Source organism: Mytilus californianus, unplaced genomic scaffold, assembly GCF_021869535.1.
Source record: "Mytilus californianus isolate M0D057914Y unplaced genomic scaffold, xbMytCali1.0.p SCAF_2, whole genome shotgun sequence".
Classification (NCBI taxonomy): domain Eukaryota; kingdom Metazoa; phylum Mollusca; class Bivalvia; order Mytilida; family Mytilidae; genus Mytilus; species Mytilus californianus.
Window position 1 is genome coordinate 38,562,766 of NW_026262668.1, and position 25,059 is coordinate 38,587,824.

The following is a 25,059-nucleotide window of genomic DNA, read 5'->3' on the forward strand; positions in this document are numbered from 1 at the left end:
CCCCCCCCCCCCCCCCATTCCCACACACAATTTTAACTTTTCTTACCATATTTATAAAAAATGGGAATAGGAGGAATGAACTATGCAAACAAGTGTAAAAAATATTCTGGCATATTGCTGGGAGCATGTCAATCAATATATTATGTCCCAGCATATATAGAAGAAGTTCAGAGAATTACTTTCCAAATTTTTTTGACCTTGTGACATTCCCTTTCAATAAAAGTTTGAAATAAACAATTATTATCTTTAACTAAACTTTCCAACTGATAAGTTCATCAATCAAGAAAACTTCAACAAATCTGACTTGCAAATAATAAGCGTTGTCTCTCTTGGTAATATTAAACAGAGGATAGAAATCTTTATTGAGAATTATATGACAACTTTAACCCTGACCAATTCAGTCTTTATATCCCCCTTACTATTGATGGCTACTTGTGAGGACACTGAACTGATAAAGGGCACAGACTCATTTGAGTTAATGAAGAAGAAAAAATGAAAATAACACTTTAAAAATTGTATGCATCTTAAAAGCACTTTTCTGGAATTCAATAAACTTCACCAAGAACACTCAAAGCCCAAAAATTAAAAGCCAAGGATGTGTTGTACATAGAGCTATATGACCCAAAAGGACTTAAAAATAATAGCCAAATTAATCTAAGATCTGAAGTTTGCCTGATGGAGTTGCAACCTTAGTTTCTTAATAAATTCTTAATTCATCTACACCAGTATCCATACACCATAGCAATGATTTAGACATTTTCAAAATAAGTATCATTGAAATGTACAAGATGTACTAGCTAAATCAATCAGGAAGGAGTTTATGTAATAGTTAGTGTTATGTGAATATCTAATCTGTCTAATAGTCCAAGGGAGGTAACAACTAATGAAAACTTCAGCTGTGATAGCATTTTCCAGACAAGGTCAGTTCAAATCATTCAGACATTTTTTCATAACATATATCTAGTTAATAAGGTTCATCTTGGTTGTATGAAACAGGTCATTTGCCAAAATCTGGAAGGTGGTCATCAAAGGACTATCATTAAGGCTAAATAAACAGACTTTGAGATGAAGAACAGCAATAAAGCACTGTTCCTTTGCTTTTTGTGCTTTTTTGCTGTGCATGTACAGACTCTGTGTCATGGATTGATACCCCAATCCTTTCTTTTCTAGTATAGAAACATGAAATAGCCAATACTTGTGTATAATCTATAGTGATAGTTAAAATCTTAACATCTTAAGAGTGATTATAACCTAATTTGGTGTAAAACTGCTCCGGTGACTTCAGATGAAAACATTCACACAAATAAATAAATGAATGGCAAAATAGCTCAGAGAATAAAATAATGATGGTTTTCAATTCAAGACTGAACAGAGAGTCCCCCTAGTGATAAATTCAGGGGCGTATAGAGGCCTATGCACCCATCCCCCTTTTGATTTGAAAATGTATAATAATTTTTAAGCATTGCATTGTCCAAACAATTATTTGCCTCGCTCCACTAAGCGCTTTTCTTAACAATCAGGAATTCTCGCGAGTTGGTTATTTTTGGTCCAAGTTTCCAGAGCTGAAAATGTGTAAATTTTACCCAAGACTGACAGACAGAAAGTGATGGCAATAGCCCAGATGACCCTATTGGCCAGAAAAGATAATAAAATTCAAAAGGGTTGCATGGACCCGTAGTATCAGCATGTGACTACAGCATAATCTAAAAACTATAGCCACATTACCACGTTTTAAAGTGATGCACAGAAGTAAGTTTGTAGTAACCATTATTAATCAGGAAAAATATTCAAAATTTAGTGTAGTCATTGAAAATATTTTCTTACTTTTAATATAGTGGCTTCCATAAATTTAAGAAAAAACAATAAACATTTGACAAAGTTATTGAATTATATGTAATTAAGACAAGTTTTAGATTCTGAATCAAATGTATGAGCAGGCAAAGAAGTTTTAAAGATTTAAATCCACCTTTTGAAAAATAGGAGCAAAAATTCAATGCAGAATTCAACCTTCAGTCTACATATCATTATAAGTGCTCTATAAAGTATAAACCTCATATTAACTACTGGTAGTGCAAAGTGAGAACTTTACTATCATTTTAGTTCATGTTGACCTCAGGCTCATTCCAAATGTTTACCATTATTGTTAGAAATTTTTAACAAAAACACAATACAGTTGTAATCTCAAGCAGGATCAAATTTTTTTAATAATCCTTTTTTTGTTACATGTGTTTCACAGGTACCAAGGGTGTATCTAATTTTGTGTTTTTGTTGTAAAAACAATCTGCCCCTTTTCCACAATAACTGTAGCAAACATTTCTTTATCTTCTTTTTTATGTTTTATTAGAAAACCTAAACAGTGTCCGAAACCAATCTCACTCGTCAAAATATGAATTTACACTTGATATTTCTACATATATCCAATCTTGATTTCTTGCAAATCTCAAAAACAGAAGGTAAAAACAGCTTTTTTTATGTGCAAGATTGAGGTAAAGGGAGTCCACATGTTCTATAAATATGTGATTGTTATATATATGTGACATAATTCCTGCAGGAATCAGAAACTTCTTTACATAAATTTTGTACATCCAAACTATAAGCACTCTTATCAAAAAAGAAATGAAAGAACAGAGTGCCAATGTCCCCCATGTTGCACATATTTTATCTATCCAAGGTACAAGGGCAATAACTAAAAAAAGCACTTTTTTTGGTTCTTTAAAACTTTTTATTAATATCTTAGAGAAATGAAGGCTTCAGAGCAAATGCAATGTAATTTCCATTATAATTAATATTTCCAAGGGGCATAACTCGTTAAAAATATTTGATCAGAACTTATTTTTTGAAAGTGTCAAAGACATTGCTGATATAAATCTATGATATAAGTTTCATAAAATTCTGGCAAGAATTGAACACATGAGAGCTCTAACTATGCAATTTTCCATATAATCAATATTTCCAAGGGCACAACTCTTTCAAAAATAATTGATCGGCACTAACGTCTGGCAAGAATTGTACACATAAGACGATCATAAGGCAATTTTACATATAATTAATTTTTCCAAGGGGCATAACTCTTTTAAAAATTTCTGATCAGCACTAATTTTCGAATTCGTCAAAGGCATTGCTGATATAAATCTATAATTTAAGTTTCAAAAAATTCTGGCAAGAATTGTACACATGAGAGCACTAACGATGCAATTTTCCATATAACTAATGTTTCCAAGGGGCATAACTCTTTTAAAAATAATTGATCAGCACTGATTTTCGAACTCGTCCAAGACATTGCTGATATAGTCTTATGATATAAGTTTCATAAAAATCTGGCGAGAAATGTACACGTGAGGGCGCTAACAAGACTGGACGGACGGACACCTGGTATTTCTATGTCCCCCGCAACGTGTTGCACAGGGGGCAAAAAGAGAGAGGTCAAAGCAAAGATAGGCTTCCCTTGTAATCTAACAAGTTTTGCCTACAATGCTAACAGATGATTAGATAAACTAAAATCTATATAGTACCAAAAAGTTTTTTGCCTGATGGTATGTGATGACCTTGACCTATATAACTTGAAGACAAATCTTCTTTGAAATATGTTATTTCTCGCTCATATAATGACCTAGCACTGAACTATATGTTTGATGGTGACTTAATTCATATTTGTGAGTTATTACTTTTTGGATCTACAAAGTGGGAGATCTCTATATCTTTTCAGCTCCACTGAACAGGGGATGAGGCTAACAGTGACGATCTTTTTCATTCAAAATTTTGTTATATTACTGTAGATACAAAGCATTTTAATATTTCAGGAAAAGCTAATAATTTACACAAATTTGATTACCCATTAAAAACAACATACTTCTAGACAACTGAAATGACAAATACAACTAAAACTGCCAGTTCTGTGATCTTCATCATGTAAATAATTGGGTTTAAATTCCACCCCATTGCCAAGCACTGGACAAAGTTTGCTGGATTGGATGCAAGACTGACCCTTTGTGTTGCCTTCAGGAATGTTGCATATAGACTGATTGGTACTAGAAGTACTGTGTGTGAGTAACATGTCAATGTATCCCACATCCTACAACTTTATACATATGTGTTTATAGTTTTAGGACATGTGTCATTTTTTTAAAAAAGATATACAGCAATTTTGAGTGAAGTATCTCATTTTCATATCATAGTATTTAATTTATAAAAAAAATTCAAATATATCCATAATTGCTTTCTATTTCAAAGCATACATTTACTACTCAAAATGTAGAAACCATACCAAAACACAATCTCTTAAATCACATGTCAGTCAGATCAATATCAATGTATAGAGAACAAACATCTTACTCTAGATTCTAAAAATTACTTCAAAGACCCATTCAAATATACATTTTATCAACCTAAGTATATACTTCAGATTAAGATATTTAATATGATGCAATCAAATATTAAATCTTTTTCTTAAAAATGATGATTTTGTTTACAAAAATTGTAATAAGATTTTTAAAGATTTTGTCAGGACAGCTGCCTGAGCTGGTTATCCAAATGAACCAGCACATTTCACATAAAAATGTAATAAAAAATAATGTGCATTCTTAATTCTTGAGATAATTAATGGACTGTTATAGAAGGAATCAGAATCTGAAAACAAGTTGATCTCTTTTTAAACAAAAAAGAAAAGCAATCTTGAACCATAGATCTCTGCATATTTGAAAGTTAAATTTTCTGTACAGATTGATACTTAAACATTTCAATTATTTAATTTTATATATATAAATGAAAAGTGACATGTCTACCAAGTAGGTTAGAATGATAATAGAGAAACTGAAGAATCATCTACAAAATAGTTTGATTACTACAATACATAAAATATGTTCCCTATTGCAGTGGGAAATCTAGTGTCAAAATATTACCTCCCCTTTAAACACTGAAAACCTGATCTTTTCGATGTTTGTTTCATTTTAGCAAGGACACATTTAATTATATAAATTAACAAGAAAAAGTTTTGGTAAATAGTCACAATAAAAATGAATTGAAATAAAAACAAAATTTCCATATAATGTTGATTATCATTCCCTCCTAAATTGCAAACGACGAGTACAACAGACTATAGGAGCTCTAAGTAAAATTGGTTTAAATGTGATTTTTCTTTTAGAGAAAACAATATTTTTTTATTTTTTTTTAAAAGTCTTTATCTTTTTTTTTAATTTTGGATGCTTTTTTGGGGGTTTCAATTGGATTTTTACTGTACATTCCACCTAGCAGGTAATATATAGTTCTAAGGGTCAAGAATAAGGGACTGTAACAGGAAAATTTCACATTAAATAGTTAAACTTTTAATTATGAGACAAGGAGGTTATATTTAGATCTCTTTGATTAGACTGACTCGCAATACAGTTACTTCTGACTGAATAATTTTTTCTTCTCTTATGAATTATATTATTTCCATCAGGTACAAGTAAATTGATAATCTCGACTTTATCATCACCTAAAGAACACAGTGAGAGTAACCTATAAATTGATGCTTTAAATTTACCATGTTTTGAGTGTTACACCTTAAATATTGACGTTTTATACTTGTGTGTTTGTTGTTTTGTTGTAGTTTTTAAAGTGTCTTTAAAAGCAGTGTCTGTACCTGTGTTGCTGCATACAATTGATTGAGATGACATATATTTTGGAGCATAACTGATCATTGGAGCCAATAAAACTTTGATGAACATTTTTCTTGTACAATGAGTGTTTAAAATTTCAAACTATTGGCAAAACACTCGAAGTGGATGCAGCAGTAAGTTAAATGTAAAAAAATTGCTTACATGCTACAACTCAATATTATCAAACCGCAGACCAAATATTAAAACATATTTCTTCCGTACAAACCTTTGAAGAAAATTTTCCTTGTACAATGATCGTTGTAACAAACTATCTGCTTACAGAAAGTATGTAAAAATTGCTTAATGCTACAACTAAACACCAATAGTGCTGAAAATGGTGTTAAACACCAACAATCAATCAATCAATTTAATCCACCATTTTCTACAAAAGGAAATGCCTATACCAAGTCAGGAATATGACAGTTGTTTTCCATTCCTTTGATGTGTTTGAGCTTTTGATTTTGCCATTTGAAAAGGGACTTTCCTTGGAGTTTTGTATTTTTCTATGTTATATAAATGTATTTATGTATGAATTTTTCTGTAATAGCAGATGGAACATTTCCTTAGTGTAAATACATGACTAACAACCTTTACTTACCACCCTCTCCATTAAATCTGTCATCAAGAAAGCGTTGTGAGTAATTTCCAGAAAGTTCTGAACTCATGTCAGATAGTGATGTCACACTGTAACTCCATAATCTATTCATGGATTGCTGACCCTTTGACCTCGGAGATATGTTATGCTTTTCATGGAGAACTGACCAACTATTGCTTCTTGTACGTAATCTTGGAGACTGTTCATAGTCCATTATTGGCGAAATGCACACATCATCATAAAAAGATTTTTCAATCCTCTTCTCTTTTCGAAAACCTGGCTTAGGTGAAGACAAAGAGAAGCTATGACTCCTCTCTCTCATAAGATAATATTCTTGATTAATAAATTCATCATTATTTTTTGCTTTTCTTGTTAAAGTTTCATAAGATCCCCAGCGGTCACCTTTAGATACATTTGAACTTAAAACTTTGTATTCATCAATATTTGGCAGTACATTTTTGGTTGGTGTTTTTGGATTTCTGTTCTTTTCTAGAGTTCTAGGATTTTGATCCTCCTTAACAGGCAACTTCTTCAAATTTTGGGTACAAACAATTTGTGAATATATTGCTCTTTGTTCATTATTAATTGGTGAGGATGACCTTTTTACTGGTGACCTTGATCTATTGCCAGCTGAGACAGATCTGTTATCAAATAAAGCATCGGAGCTTCTTCCTGCCACTAATTTGCTTCCAGAATTAAGTTTATAGTTTTCACTTTGAGATGCAGCATAATAAATCAAGTCATTGCTTGGTGCTGAGCCACTATCTGAGCTATTGCTACACACAAAAGAATTAGGTGACTCTAGTCTGTTGCCATGCATGGCATGATTGTGTGAGTCTTGTTTAAAATATTCTGCTGAATTAACCCATTCCTTTGTGGGAGATTTTTGTCCAACACCTACATTTCTTAGATTCTTCATTGGTGATACATGACCTCCATTATTTGCAATTTTATTTTGTATTTTAGAATCATCAGGGGAAACAACCCCATCTTCTGTTTTCAGAGCTCTAAATACAAGCATTCTTCTGGCTTGAATAACCTCTTCAGGAGACCTACGATTAACCTTCTCATATGATCCTGCATTTCTAACTACTTCTTTAGGAGTACTTTCTAACGGCATTTGATGAGATATTTTTCTTCTCTGATGGTCACCTGCTCCCATAGCAATTTTTCCTTTTTGTGTAAATTCACTTGCTGGAGCAGATCCTGTCCTTGGTCGCATAAAATAGAAATCATTACTTTGGGAAAAATCCTGTTGTTTTGGACTTTTTTCATTTGAGCAAACACAAATATTGTCCTCAAATTCATCATTCTCATAATCTGTTGACAGCAGACTATGAAGTGACCTAGACTTCATCGAGATCTTTGACAGGCTTGCTTGTGACAAAGACATGTCACGATTTTGTATTGCAAGTCCTCTGCGTAGAGAAAGATTAGCTAATTTATCTCCATATATAACATTGGTGAGTTGCCTCATCCTTTTTGCTGTAGACTTTGGGGATTCCTCCATCTCTTGTTGTGTAAAACTTTTACGAATTGTGTCCCGCCCAAGTGTATCCTTCCCCTCCAAAAATGTGATTGTTGATGAATTATGATGATGAGGCATATACCGAGATCTAGAAGGAGCTGAGGTAGATATTGAATTGGAGGAATCATTTTTGTCCTCCTTGGCAGACTTTTTATTCCAATTAAGAGTAACAGGTTTACTCGTACCGTCCATAGGCAGTGAATTAGTTTTTGACAATTTTGAATGACCATTCTGACCAGAATAAGTATCACTATTTTGACTAGACTTTAAGCTTCCTCTTTTTGGACGTTGCTCTGAAACAGATGAGCTGCGTTCTCGTGTTGGACTCTTACTTTTCCGACGAAATTTTGAAGAAAATCCTGTAAAGGATCTGCTCCTTCCTCTTATTTCACCAGGAAATTCCACATCCTTCTTTGATGTCGTGTGTTTGTTCCCCATTATTAAACTCTGAAATATATCAATAATTAAAATGACTAACTACAGTTATTTTAGTTTAAGGTAACTTTTCGTCAACCTGTTTGTAAAAATGCTTTAATTCAGTTTCATTTTCAACTTAAATTAGTTCTCACATATTATATTAATGTAAATTCTGTATTTCCTGTGGTTATTTTTTCAGCCAAATAAATATCTGAGGAATGAAAATTCTCACATAGTATTTAAATGCGAAGCAGACATGTTTAATATGATGGAAACAAATCTATTTACACAAATAACCAGATTTAAAATTTTAATTTCCCTTTTATTCTATTTGACATTGTGTTTCCAACTGATTTTTTACACCTAGCATTCGGTATAATTCCTAAATTTTGTTTAAACTTGCTCATGCTCCATTCTAAATTACCTTTTCTTATTGCCATTTATTTTTTGACTGGTATGTCAATTTCCCATTCACTTATAAACATATTACAGAAGTGTACTACTTCTTAAAAATTATACAGAAACATCTTTAAGGAAATGTTTACCAAAATAGATGTCTTTTTGGTTTTGTGTGTTCCATAATAGTTTACAATATCAATCAAAGGCAGAGTGTTGAAAACTTTTCAAACAGTTGAAAGGCAGAAGAAATTCATTCTTAAAATATATTGTTTAGACTTAAATCTGGTGCTCTTTCCATTTTTCAATAAGTTACATTATTAAGTATGGTAACATCTTGTAGTCAACAACTATTTATTGATGGAAAGCAACAAGTGTAAAGGTATTATAAAATCATTTGTTATTTAAATCAACATCATTTAAAACCTTATACAGTTTTGTGAACAGGCTACTAACTTATCATTATCTCTTCTATCCCTTCTATGAGTATAGTGTGTTTCAAAATGCTACCATAGTTAACCTCACTCAGTTCATGTTTTCAATGATCATAATTAAAAAGTGTGCATGCATGAAGGGTAAAAAACACCTAATATAAATTATTAACAAAAAGATGTGGGGTATACTTCAATGAGACAGCAACCCACTAATATAAAAATCCAAAAGACATTTAGAGGTCAGCATGACAGTCTTCAAAAACAGACAGGTGTCAATACAATATGTAAAACTCTAAATCACACAGTCTAAAAGTGAGTAGCAAATCAATTTAACAGAAACTTATAATCAAAGATCTGCCATTAACACCAAATTCCCAAAATGAGGAAAAAACAATTTTTATACTTTTAATAAATAACAGAATGACTGCAGTCTGTTTGAAATCACACCCAGAGGAAATCTACCAAAGACTCTCAAATAAAAGGTATACCAGGGGTGAAATGAATTTGATGCAGATGCTTTCCTGGTTTGTGTTAGACATTATTATTTATCTTGGTGTAATCAGGGGTGCACAGAAGTCAACAACAGTGTAAAATTCTGTACACTCCTAATTACACCAAGATAACAAAATATTTCTTATGAAGTTTCCTTTACTCATTTTTATACCTGGGCTGAAAATTGAAAAATTCATATGAACTAGCTCACAACACATTTTTACATACTGGAAAACAGACTAAAGTGTACGTGACATTGCCTGGGTATATATGCTCAAGGATATGCCTTTTTACCCTCTCTGCAGTGGTTTTTTCCAAAATGTATATGCCTTTTTCACTTAATGGAGAAAGTTGATCAGTTGTGTGCTTTTGGAAATGCAGTTTTAATTATCCCCAGATGTAGATCAATGATTTTGAAATAGGTAGCCCACCAACCAGACAACATTAGGAGTGGGACTTAAAAATATTCTATATATTTACCAAATATGTAGCTCTCTAAGGGTTGCACAGGTCCCCTCCCCCAATAAATCCACCTTTGATCCCTGGATGTAAATAGCTTTGCCAGGATGAGGTGCTATTTACAGCCAGGTAATTAACTAATCAGATTGCTTTTTAAAAATTACAAATTATATTGTTAATATCTAAATTTATTTAAGTGTTTAAATTGTCATTTGAAATTTATTTAGAAGTACATTGATCAGTCTGCATGATATTGATGATATTAAGAAGGCTGAAGTGTAAGCAAAATTTATTTTTTTTCTTCTTTACTTTTATTGTATTTTTTCCCAATGTTTTCTACCACAGACAATAGATAGAGTTGAATTTTAACCTTGCAAAATATTTTTATTTGTACACTATCAGGGATGTTGTAAGTGTTATTCATTGTTTCTACATGTTTGTTTTTTTTACAAAACAGAATTTGGTGTAAGTGTTAGAGTAAAACCTATCTTTACTTTACCATTTTCGGTTGAAAAAATATCGTTCACATATATGGCAGATATGGTCATGGTTTTCACAGGTTTAGTAACCTCCATGTAAGGATAAAGTTTAATTATAAAAAAAAGGAGATGTCCTGATTTAAAAGAGGTTTGCTTAATGATTTAGGGGTTGTAAAGACCATATGGTTACCTCTAGATAGATATAAGAAGATGTGGTATGAGTGCCAATGAGACAACTCTCTATCCAAGTCAAAATTTATAAAAGTAAACCATTATAGGTCACAGTACGGTCTTCAACACGGAGCCTTGGCTCATACCGAACAGTAAGCTATAAAGGGCCCCAAAAATTACTAGTGTAAAACCATTCAAACGGGAAAACCAACGGTCTAATCTATATAAAAAACGAGAAACGAGAAACACTTATGAACCACATCAACAAACGACAACTACTGAACATCAGATTCCTGACTTAGGACAGGTGCAAACAAATGCAGCGGGCTTAAACGTTTTAATGGTACCAAACCTTCACCCTTTTTCTGAAACAATAGTGTAACATCACAACATAGAAAGACACACTATAAAATATCAACTGAAATAGCTTAACTCAATCAAAGGACATATTAACACCATTGAACATACACTGAACAAATAAATTTGACCTATGATACAATGTAAATACAAAATAAATAAACTAAGAGAAGAATAATAAAAGTAACATGTTATATCGGTATGAAATGTTAAACAATTAAAGAAAAACAGCCATTTGCAATAACGATATCTGTTTTGGTTTTCTTAATTGTTTTGTTTCAATTCAACATTGCCACTCTCCTCTCTCCAATTTTTCATTTTGTATACTTTCTTCTGGTAGTCACTGAAGAAGTCTTCAGGTAAGCTGTCGTCTTGAATTTCCATTCAAAACATTAGAGCTTATTCATATTAGTACTACTGGTGAAAAGACTTGCAAACTGTTTGCACATTAGAAATTTTGATGACAACCCAACTGCTATATACTATCAATGTCATTATTAAGATCAGTTACATCAAGTTAAACTGTGACTGCCATTGCTAACAAATGATGGATATCTCCTATAAGAATTCAGTTGGCAATTAATTGATGAGCAATGGGTGTGAAAATACATCATATTGTATAGCATGCTCACATGAAGTCTGATTCCAAGTTCTAGAAAGCCTTGATTTGTAGTTCTTGATAAAAATGCGACTAAAATTTCATACAGGACCATTTTTTGGTAAAAATATATAAGTATTTGGTAAACAGGAAGTTGATGTGTGATGATTCAAACCATATTTAAGAAGCTAGCTCTGATCTAAACAAATTTATAGGACCAATGGACGGACAGAATGACAGACAGAAACATAGACAGACGTACACAAGAATACCTCCTCCTTTAAGAGCAGGGTATAATTAGACAAGTAATGGTAATTTTAAAATTTCCAAAACTTAATCCATTTCTAGACAGACACTTGATATTTACACCTATATCAAAGTCCATATCAAAAATCAATCTAAGGATTAAACCTAACATTCTTTGTGTCCAAGTTTAAAACTATTTATACAATGATAACATCAACTTTTATTGTACAATTTTAAAAGGTGATGAAACATCTTTATTTGCATGCCGACAAGGTCAAGGATTTTAGCCTAAAACATTCTTCAGGTGTATTCCTGATGATATAGACCAATTTAAATAATGAAAACTTAAAAATCTAATTAAAACAATTTTGCAAGAAGTCACAGTTTTAGATTTTCAATAAAAAGGTTGGAATGTGTTCGTGGTATTGTCTCACTGCTCAGTCTGAGTAAAATATTTGTGGCCACCATTATTAGGTAGTCAGAATTTTCTTAGTGTTCAGATCACCTTGAAAATCTGAGTTATGCCATTGGGGTTAAGATAAAAAAAAAAAAAAAAAAAGAGCAGATCAATTGAAAACAAACACTCTAGCATTTCATGAATTGACTATGTCATTGCAAATTACTGAATGCCTTCATATTTTTAACTTGGTTTGTTGTCTCATTGAAATATACCCACATTTCTTTTTATTCATTTTGAAAGGAATTGTCCAGTCCATGTATATCTTATTCTACATACTTCATAGCACATATCATATATTTTTCAAAAAGTCAAACATTTTTTAACTCAATTCCATCATTTTATTATGCTTTTTTCTTCCTACATATTTCTAAAAGTTAAAATAACAAAACCAGATTTGTTATTAAAATCAGAGACATATAATACAATTTATATGTCTCTGATAAAATCAATCATGGGTTGGGTGCCTTTTGAATCTTTCCTTAAATCCAAGGGGGTCAATTTATATATATGTAGGTCTAGGACTTGGAGGTGCGATGGTCACACTGAAGTGCAATGGTCTGCGTCATTTTTAAGTGTGGTGGTCTTTATGACGGGTGATGGCTAGTTTTAAATCTGCAAATATCTTGAGACATAGATTTTTTTATTAGTCAGAATTTGCAATCATTATTGACATATGGCGTTTCGGTTTAGATGATATGTATGTGTATGGTTGAAAAGAGAGAATCTGTAAAAGAATTATCATTGTGCAATTATATAAGCCTGTTTATCGTACCATTAGGATTATGTGATTATTGTTTACTGTTTGAACATCATCTGTAAGAACACTGCTAATGTCATAGTTTCATTGACACTTTAATTTTTATCTCTTTAAACAGTGTTTGCAAAATTTGAATATATTTCATATCATTTATGTCCTTAGTTACAGTTGTATACTAAATCATCCTAATAAATTTTGCTGCATACTCTCGACTATTTACTAAATAAACTGAAAAGCTGCTTCTTACAAACAAATTGACTTCTCCATTGACATGTGGACATGAAAAACATTGACAATAAAGTTTAAGCAATCCATCGTACTTCAACTTTACCACCATCACACTTTGGCGTGATCAAATTTGCACTTCAGAGTCATCATTGTGGTTTGGAGTACCATTTCGGTTCAGAGTCCTACATATATATGTTCCAGACCATATGAGTATATGGTCATGACCATATGCGTGCATACTCAAATGGTTCGTCACCATTCAAGTATTACTCATATGGCCGTCACCATATGAGTATGGTATATAATACGATAAACGCTGATTAGGTATGACCCTTTAAGGTGTCATATAAGTTAAAGAGCTTCTTGAATGAAATTGTGACTTAGTTAATCAAATAGCAATTTGTTACATGATAAAAAAAAAAAGTGGATTTTACTCACAAGTTAAAATTAAAGTAAAAGCATTTTTGCATGGTCATCATCAATTTTTTCCTTAGGTAATAAGAAACACAATATGTTGACTTCGACTTTGGAATATAACTTAAAGAAATATCTAAATGAAAAAAAATCAATTGTGTGTGTTTAACTCATAGGCACTTGGGGCATTGCACCCTATTCTTTTAAAGTTTTTATCTAAAATAGACACAAAAAAAAAGTTTTTTAATTTATTTTTAGTAAATTAAAATTTCTTAAATATTTTAAATTATTTTTAGTTATTTGATGTGTTCATGCAATTTTACAATCACAGTTGTTTATACGTGCTGTCCATATATTCTTATGTGGAACATTAGAGTAATAGAAGGGCAGCACGTATAAACTACTATTATTTTGAGATCTTATGAATAGGGACAATAATCAATCAATCAAGTAAAAATAAGTATAAAATGGAATAATTAAAAAATAAAATAATAAATGTGGATAGTGTCCACATGTGGACACAGATGATGCTCCTGCTTGCATATCATATAGTTATAAAGGGACATAACTGAAGAAGGTAAAAGTGACGCTACCCAAATTTGAACTTGATCTGTGTTTTGTGGTAATAAACATTGTGTATAAGTTTCAACACATTTGGTTGATGCAAACTTAAGTTAGAGAACGGAAACTAAAAATTTTGTAATTTTTCCATTTATAAAGGGGCATAACTCTAGAACGGTTAAAGTGCCGCCACCAAAATTCAAACTTGATCTGTGTTTTGTGGTAATAAGCATTGTGTATAAGTTTCATAAAATTTGGTTGAGGCAATCTAAAGTTAGAGAACGGAAACCAATTCTGGGACATACGGATGGACGACAAGGGTAAAACTTAATACCACGGAGGGGGCATAAAAATCTTTTAATTTGATGAAAAGACACTGTTTTTATTTTAGAGCATTCATTTTTACATCCCAGATAGTCCAAAAAAAGAGATTTCTGCGAAATTTGATGAAATCGTTCAGATTTCAACCAGATTTAGGCCTAGGAAACATAAAGTGCAGGCATCGACAAACTATAAATTCAAGTTAAATGTGTAAAATGATATAACAAACATTAAGTTAAAACATCTATTTTGTGGTGCATGCGCTCTACATTTCCTGTTAAAAATATCAATAAAAATTTACCTGTTTTCATTGAATTTTATCCTGGAAATTATATAAATCTTTAACATAAATTCAATAAAAATCTGGCAAGAATTGTAAAAGTGAGAGCACAGAAGTTACATGACCAAATGCCCAAAAAGGAGAATGCACATATGGATACGATACATATATTTGGTTTGAAAGTTTGGCTGTACCAGTTAGAAGTCTTATTACAAATGCAATATCGATCACATCGTATTTTTTATGCTGAAGTTGTTTATAGAGTCCATAAATTTAGAAACAATTCCTGAAAACTTATTGAACCTTTTGAATTTACTTATTTAGAAGGGCTATCAATTTGCCACTTTAACAAGATTTTTTAATATTGTCTGTACCTTATTTCAATATTTTGTACCTTACTAACACTGATTTTGTTTTTAATAAATTTAAATGTAATAGCCTTTTATATATCTTCTATTTGGTATGGGCTTTGTTTATTATTGAGGTTTGATCATATACAGTGCCTTATAGTTATTCAAATCTTTATCCCTTGGTGGATATGGTTCCCTAGATTTTTTTATTCTATTTGTGTATTTTAACCCTGACATTAGACATCTAGAATTTTGATCAGAGGCATACCTGGATCAGACAGCTAGCTTATGATAAAAATTTGTATTCGTAGATAGGTTATACCCATGTCCAGCACAACGCCTACAAAAAGGATGAAGATGTCTATGCTAAATACAGAGAATTGACAGCTGTGTTGACTGGATGACATGGTCTTTGGATAAATTTAGCAGATATATCCCAAATATATTTCAAAGTTTGTACCACATTCTATAGAGCTCAGAAAAGAAGATCTCTTAAATGCTGACATTCTAAAGGTAAAATGACAAACAAGATGCTGAGCATGAAGCAATTTGCTTTACTCCTAACAACCCTGGAAAAATCTTCTCTAATACAGATTTGTGAAATCTTGACCTGACCAAAAGTCAAGTTGCAAATAATAAAAGTTGTATTTACATACACATATAAATATATTGAAGATAGAACAAGATAAACTGACATGGTTGTATTATGCTGACAGGAATCATAAGATATTGAACTCTCCAATAAATATATGATTTACAATATCATACTTAGATAATAAACCAATACACTTAAGTAGTAATTACTAGTGATAGATCCCATAAGAAAACACTGGGTTCTAAAAGAACTCCGGATACACTCTATTTTTATTCCTACAACTTGAGCAATTAGAGAACCTTAAAGAGCAAGCTCATACCCCTTGTCTCCATATAAATTATGATTTAAGACAGTAATATTGTCTTACACAAATATACTATTAGTAAATATCTTATTTTATCTATATATTTATTTTGGACAGTAGACATAATAACATCAAGATTGATGTGAATTTTCGTCTCATCATAGGAACTGGCGACCATAAATCTGAGTAAGTTAGCAATCCCATATTTAGTAATTGACTGTGCATGTGGAAACCACTTTTCTGCACAAATTGTGATGTTTTAAAAAAAAAAATAGGCCTTGACCATAAACATAATGACCTTCAAAATCAGTACAAGTCTTACTCTTAATAAATGTGACTATATATCATGTAGATAGACCAGTAAAATTACAATCACATATGTGGTATTTCATTCAAAATCTGGAAACAAATTTGGTGTATTTTTAGTAACTATGACCTTGAACTTAGATACAGTTACCTCAAAATCAATATATATATATGTCCTCCTCTCATTATGTGTGACGATGTATTCCCCTAAGGTTGGAATCACTTTGCATCAAGAAATCTTTTTTTTGCACAAATTTCAGTCTATTTTTAGTAAATTTGACAGTGATCTTTGACGTAGTGACCCTCAAAATCAATAGGGATCTTCCTCTCATTGTACATGATTATATATTAAAGAAAGAATGCGATCCAATATAAAGTGTTTGGGTTAGCATCAGGAATCGAAAATGACTGATGGACAAACTGATTGACTGATATAGGTAAAAAATTATATACCCCTCCCCATCACTTCTTTGTATTGAGGAATATCTAATACAGATTTCTGAAATTTGATTTCTTTGTTCTACTGTATTACCTGAGGTGATAAAAATTCACCCAAATTTTTTAAACCCATCATTTCCTTCTAATTTTTTTTTCTTTCTAAGTTTTAAGTAGTCAATAGACCTGAGGAAAGCAAATAGACTCCAATGAATATAGATTGTTTTCTGTTGATATCATATGTTTGTTCAGATTTTGGTACATGATCTATGCTTCACAGTCCATATTGGACTTATTTGCATTAACACAGATACTATTCATGTCTGATATGATTTTTTTTTTTATTTTGGCGATAATTTTTATATTATTTTGGCAATATTTAGCAATAATTTAATTTTGGATGTAACACATCTTCTGATTGGCTGAAAGTTTTTTGTTTATCAGCTCATAGACATCATTTTGTCATGTGACTGTGACGCCATCAACGTTTTTTCCATGATTTACTCCGTAAAAATGAAATTAAGAATTCAATTATAAGGAATGACTCGAAATAACATAAAAAATGTGGCGCACACTTTTAAATAACCCGCTACACAGGTTATTCAGTGTGCACCACATTTTTTATGTTATTTCTTCATAGACAGAAAAAATATTACAGTCATTCCTTAAATAGCTTAGAATTAAAAAAACTGACATGTCAGCAAGTGCCCTGCTTGCACATTTTTGTGAGAGGCACAGAAAGAAATAGATAATACTTTTGCAAGTAATTCAAGTTCATGAGGAATTTTTATTTTTTAATTTGAAGACATGCTAGGAATTATTTCAGGATGTGTTCAATATAAATATAAAGTTTTGTTAAAATCCAAGCACTATGCATTTTGGCTGCCTGTTAATGTTTGGTTACTAAAAAATATTGATTTAGAATATAGAAAATTATACCAACATATAGATTTTGGTTGAAATCCTAACAAAAACAGATGTTCCTCAAAATGTCAATTTTTAACAAATTCTTAGTCTTTACCACAATTTTCACATGCGAAATCAATTTAGAAAGTAAGTTTTCACCCTATATTCCACAGTGAATCCATTAAAGGGGCATTAGCTACGAGAAATTAAAAAAAATAAAATACGATTTTTTTTTTGTCTAATCATTAATGAAAATGATATAGTGAAATAATAATTCCCTTTTAGCAGCCAATTTGGTTCAATTTTGTCAAAATAAGCTAAGAAACATTGCTGTTGAATTATTCACTTGCAAGTGAATAATTCAACCTCATTGAATCCATGTGACCTTCAATTTAACCCCTTAGCTGGAGATGGGTTAAACATGTATTCAGCTCTTAAAAGGAAAAGAATGTCAACATTGAAAGTGAAACAAGGATGAACCATCTGGTTGACTGATTCGATCTACAAAAAAATCATTCTTATACAGGTAAAAACGATGATAAACATACTTTTTAACCTCCAATATGAAATCAAACAGACCTAGAAAAATCCAATTGCACGTGGTCACTATCTGTTTATATTTTTATTTATGTTTATATCGGGTTATATAACCATAGCAGTCTTGGATGGTAAATTAAATGACCTCTAGACAAAAATACTCACTTTAAGTATGTTATAAACCAAATATGAGAATTTATGTCAAATTGGTGAACATGAATTTGACAGCTAATGCCCCTTTAAGGAAAAGCTAATATTATGCATATACAAACCATTTTTTTTTAAATCCTAGCATAAAATAATGTTTCTCAAAATTTGTGTTTCCATGACCTTACTAATATGAACCTTTGGTATAAAATTCATAAAATTCTACAAGAAATGTATAGGTGTGAGGGTGCTTACAATGCAATGTTCAATATGAATTACATTCTAACCCTGAGACATAAATCCTGTAATATAATAATAAATCAGCTCTGATTTTCTTAGTCACCCAAGAAATTGCTGATATAAACCTATGATATAAATCATAACAATCCTACAAGAAATGGTGGTGTTAGGGTGCTGCCTATGCAATTTTCTATATACTTCATATTTGCAAGTGACTATTATAACTCTTTTAAAAAGTAGTCCAAAACATTGCTGATATAAACCTTTGATATTAAAATTTCATAGAATTGTACATGTGAGAGGGCTAACAAGACCAGTGGAGTCACAGACACTGACAACCAGTATTTCTATGTCCCCCTCCTCCTCCCCCCACCCACCCCCACCCCCCCCCCCCCCCCACCCCACCCCACCCGACCCCACCTCACCCCACCCCACCCACAACGCATTGGGCAGAGCATAAAAACAGTATTTGGTTCTATAATGAACATAAGACTAATGTGACAGAAACAAACTTTGATAGAGTCAATTTTGGCCTGATAATGCTTTGTTATACAATAGAAATTCTATCAAAAGATTATCTAAACAATCCATGTTACAACTTACACTTAATGACAGTTTACACTTGTCATGAATAATTTATAACTGTATGCAAGGACAGGACTCTTAAATCTAGGATTAAAGCATATAATGCATATAATTATGTAGACGAATAACCTCAATCAATCTAAATTTATATATTATGCTGCAACTCTTACTGGTAATTGTGTGTCTATATAGGTCATAATAAGGATCTACTTTTCTAAATCTTCAAATTAACTAATCCAGTTTATCTAAAAAGTACTAAGATCCTCTTAAAAACCTTAAATTTATTTTCTCCATTTTACACAAAAGATATTAATTTCATTTAATGCTTTACCTGACTATAGTTATAGCTTTATAGCTGGTCAGATGAAACCTCTAACTTAACTTCTTCAGATAAAGTTAATTTCATATTTCCTTTAACACTTAAAATCATGTCTTGCAGATTTACAAATGAAGAAATATTTTAAAACATTCTATACAAATATTTTATGTGGACTTCCAAAACTATACCAATCTAGCAACTTCTTAAAACAGCAGGAAGCCAGAAGTTAAAAAGGATAGTAGTTTAAGGAATTGGACAATGCTTAATTTTCTTAATCATATATCAAAATGATATATACTATTTCAAAAGAGGATGAATTCATACAGTATTGGCATCATTCAAATTACCCCAACAATTTTCGGAGATAATCCTGAACTAACACCAGTTTGGAAAACCTATGAAAACACACTCATTTAAATGGCTTTATCATACTGGCTATCATATTTAAGATCATTTTGATCTCAATTTATTCATTACATATACAACAAGCTCCAATCAGCCTTTTAAAATAGAAACAGTTTGAAACCTCAACTTCATACTTAAATCAATATATTCAAGCAAATTAATGAACCCTAATATTTCATTTCAAGTCTAATCTGTTTTGGAAGTACACCAATAGATAATGAATGTCTAACAGACAGAGAGAGGCAGGAATAGTAGAATCAATGATTTGATTTGATTTTTAATTTTTTGTGTTTTTAACGCCACTTTTAAGCACCGCTTTTGGGCTATTTCGTGGTGGCCAGTTTTTATTGGTGGAGGAAGCCGGAGTGCCCGGAGAAAACCTCGACCTTCGATAGGAAAATTGTCAATCCTAGTCAATTAAGATTGGAGTCGAGTGCACCCGCACGAGCGGGGTTCGAACTCACAACCTCAGTGTTGACTAGCTAGTGATTACAGTAGTAACTACTTAGACCACTCGGCCACCAAGGCCCCTAGGATCAATGAAGTATAGCACATGTCCAGTACAAAATTAAAAAAAAAAAAATGGAGAATGTGTCCCCATGGACACAGATGATGCCCCTGCTTGCATACAACATTATAAAGGGGCATAACTAAACAACGATAAAAGTGATGCTACCCAAATTTGTACTTGATCTGAGTTTTAAGGTAATAAGTATTGTGTATAGGTTTCATAATGTTTGGTTGGGGCAAACTTAAGTTAGAGAACGGAAACTAAAAATTTTGCAATTTTTCGATTTATAAAGGGGCATAACTCGATAATGATTAAAGTGACACTACCAAAATTCAACTTGATCTGTGTTTTGTGGTAAAAAGCATTGTGTATAAGTTTCATAACATTTGGTTGAGGCAACTTAAGTTAGTGAATGGTAACTTAAAATTTTGCATTTTTTTCCATTTCTAAAGGGGCATAACTCGAGAATGGTTAAAGTGACCCCCACCAAAATTCAAACTTGATCTTTATTTTGTGGTAATAAGCATTGTGTATATGTTTCATAAAATTTGGTTGAGGCAAACTTAAGTTAGAGAACAGAAACTACAAATTTTGCAATTTTTCCATTTATGAAGGGGCATAACTCTAGAACGGTTAAAGTGATGCTACCAAAATTCAAACTTGATTTGTATTTGGTGGTAATAAGCATTGTTTATAAGTTTCATAACATTTGGTTGAGGCAAACTTAAGTTAGAGAACGGAAACTAAAAATTTTGGGATTTTTCCATTTATAAAGGGGCATAACTCTAGAACGGTTAAAGTGATGCTACCAAAATTCAAACTTGATTTGTATTTTGTGGTAATAAGCATTGTTTATAAGTTTCATAACATTTGGTTGAGGCAAACTTAAGTTAGAGAACGGAAACTAAAAATTTTGCAATTTTTCCATTTATGAAGGGGCATAACTCTAGAACGGTTAAAGTGATGCTACCAAAATTCAAACTTGATTTGTATTTGGTGGTAATAAGCATTGTTTATAAGTTTCATAACATTTGGTTGAGGCAAACTTAAGTTAGAGAACGGAAACTAAATTTTGGGATTTTTCCATTTATAAAGGGGCATAACTCTAGAACGGTTAAAGTGACGACACCAAAATTCATCTTGATCTGTGTTTTGTGGTAATTAGCATTGTGTATAAGTTTCATAATATTTGGTTGAGGCAAACTTAAGTTAGAGAACGGAAACTAAAAATTTTGTAATTTTTCCATTTATAAAAGGGCATAACTCTCGAACAGTTAAAGTGATGCTACCAAAATTCAATCTTGATCTGTATTTGGTGGTAATAAGCATTGTGTATAAGTTTCATACCAAAAATGAAAGAATGGACTTTGGGCATTTGTAATTATATTTTTCTGAAACAGTCAACACATCTTCCTTGGAAAAACATCGAGGCTTATCATGGTATGAACATGTATATTAAACCTGCAACAATTTTTCCAATGATCATAAGGAAAGTCATCAACTCAACGTCAAAGAATATTAGTCAGCCTCTGGGAATCTTTTTCACATCTCTAGAAATACATTTTTAATTAAGGACTCAAATGCATACTGTAAAAGCAGAAATTTTAGTGGAGGATTTAATTTCGTTTATTTCGTGGAAAGAATATATCCACGAAATTAAAACCCCCACGAAAATTTAACCTACATATAATATCACTTCCATTTAATGGAAACCACGAAATTAAATCCCCATGAAATTTTATATAGAGACAAAACCACGAAATTTTAACCCCACGAAAATAAATGTTTCTACAGTATATTCATTAATCAACTGTTTCGATATGACATCTGAATTCTGCATATTGCATTACTAAAAGGTTACAGCAAATATATTTAACTCTGCTGCATTCTGTATTGACCTGTCTCAAGTCAGGAGCAAATAATTCTATGGTTGCCGTTTGTTGCTGTATATCATATTTGTACATAATGTGTTGTACATAAATCAGGCTGTTAGTTTTCTCGTTTGAATTTTTTAACAATTTTCATTTCAGGTCCATTTATAGTTTGGTAGGCAGTACAAGTTTTGCTCATTGTTGAAGTTGGTACAGTGACTTATTGTTGCTAACTTGTATGCCATTTGTTCTCTGGTGGAAAGATTGTCTCATTGGCAACATCTTCTTATTATTTATTTTTACATTAATAATAATCAAAGATATTTTCCTATTATTTTCGATTTAAATATCCTCTATGGTATTCTAATTTCTTATTACCTTGTTTAAGAACACACATTTTCCTTTTGAAAACTTAACATATGCGTCTCTAATTTAATGAGTAATGAAAAGGGATATTAATTAGTTAGCTACAATCCTGTCCTCTTTTCCTCGAATGTGACCTAGCAAATTAGACTCATCACCAGTTTTGTACTAATATGAGCAGCTCGACAAATGCCACATGTAGAGCAGAATCTGCTTACTCTTCCAAAGCACCTGAGATTACCTCCCTTTTTTTTTGGTGGTTGGGGGGGGGTTCCTGTTGCTCAGTATTTAGTTGTTGTGTTTTGTATACTGTTGTTTGTTTTTTTTATCGTTTTTTGCTTTTTGCCATGGTATTGTCAGTTTGATTTTCGACTTATGAGTTTGAATATCCTTTGAAGGTAATCATTGTCTTATCTTTATAGCTATTTTAAGAATGCTGATTGCATTTTTATCTGATCAACTTAATACAGTGCAGATGAACTCCGATATAGTTATATTCTGAATGTCCCTGTTGACTACAAAAGCCACCTATATATATATATACTTGAACCCTGAGGATTTTTTTTTTTTCATTTTTATAATATATACCATAAGTTGATAAAATATTAATCTATTAGAGCATTGAAGTATTTGTTCAATTCTGTCAATCTATTTTTGTAGGAAAAAAATTTGTAATCAAACACCATTGTTTCACTACGAATGTTGGTTGATAAAAATTTGCTTTAAAAGATCACCAAAACATGACCCCTTATCGTATAGCAACACTTCTTTCAGGCCAAGTCAGAAAGAACATTAAATATATGTAACACATACCTGAGAGGGTGATAGAGCAGATTGTTACAGCCAGAAAACATTGTCAACCAAGGTGAAGTGGTGCCAGCATAAATGCATAGACTTTTTGTTGCATTGGTTCCCCCACCCCATTTGTTGCTACTGATGAAATTAATGTCTTGAGATTGTGTTATCAGTTAAGAAACAAGAAAATGATTGTCTCCAGTTATGCAACATGAATAGAGACAACAAAAGCAGACTGTTAAAAATTCAGGTTAAAATCAAATCACTTTTTTGTGTGTTTTCTCTCATTTTCAATTATAAATATGCAATACACAGAGATTGGTATACTTCAAGTTTAATGTTTGGAGAAAAACATAACAATGAAATATCCCTTTTTCTGTTTACAAAAGTGTAATGCCTTTGAGTATTTATATACTAGTAATCAATTAATCCCCCTTAAAATACAGACTAAGAGTTTACAGAGCTTCATATATTATAAATGCATAGACTTTTACAAGTATCACTCCAAACATTGGCTTGCCAAGCCCCCTAGAGCTCCTTTTCCCATGGATTAATTTAATGCAAAAATGTAGCATGTTTTTTTATTATTTTGATATACATGTAATTGTAATGGAGAATGAAGATTCTCCAAACTAAGTTTCATATTATGATAATGATGTTTACACAGAATCTCAAAATATAACTTTTTGTTCTTTCCTATTTATACTTTATTACACATTATTACACATCTTGCATGCTTCTACATTTAAATCAAACAACACCTTTAAGGCATGTTACATAATTCACAACCTACATGTACAACACATCAACAATTATTCAAATTTTTACCTTTTAAAACTTGAAAATACACAAAAACATACATTCCTTTTTGACTTTATTCCACTTTTAGATGTTAGCTTTCTTAATGATTTAAATCCATTTCCGTGTAATCATATTTAAAGAATTTTAATCACTTTAGATATTATAAAACTTAGGTATTGATCCTCTGCACTGTGCTTTTTCCTTTTATCAACACATAATCAATCACTATACAACTAAACATGAATTCAATCATGCAATGGTATCATGACTCTACATATTAAGATAAAAATCCTCAACAGCTGATTGCAAATGCAGTTTCCAGTTTCCCCCTAAACATCCAGTTTAAAAACCTACCTTTCAAACACCTTGAAGGAAGATATTCATGTTACAAGACCATGGATAGATCAATTTAAATTCAATCTCGTTGAACATTACATGGGATGACCAAGCCTCTCCACCATTTTCAAAAAATGAGACCACGCCAAAACCATAACTGACACTTTGGTTTTCAGATGTTTATACAGCACAATGAGACTTATGGTCCATTCTCCTAATGTTTACCTGTGCTAAGTCATGTGATCAAGGTATTTAATGGATAGGCGATCAATATGTTACTTGTAATCCATCTTAAAATTCACCTAACAATACATTACACAAATAGTTAATTTATTTTTCAAAAAAAGTTAAATAATTTCTCCCTATATAGCTAATTACTAAACAATTAATTGATCAGTAAATTTCAAATCAAACAAATTCAATA

General features: G+C 31.6%; 1 protein-coding gene across 1 annotated transcript; it reads right to left on the reverse strand.

Annotated features, from left to right (window-relative positions):
• LOC127727921 (uncharacterized) lies at positions 1-24,855 on the reverse strand. Its single transcript, XM_052235075.1, has 3 exons — positions 24,654-24,855; positions 6,235-8,206; positions 1-4,078 (listed from the first exon to the last, which is right to left on the reverse strand). The coding sequence occupies exons 2-3, from the start codon at positions 8,195-8,197 to the stop codon at positions 4,056-4,058; spliced, it is 1,986 nt and encodes a 661-aa protein (XP_052091035.1). The 5' UTR covers positions 8,198-8,206; positions 24,654-24,855; the 3' UTR covers positions 1-4,055.
• Positions 24,856-25,059: the final 204 nt, after the last annotated feature.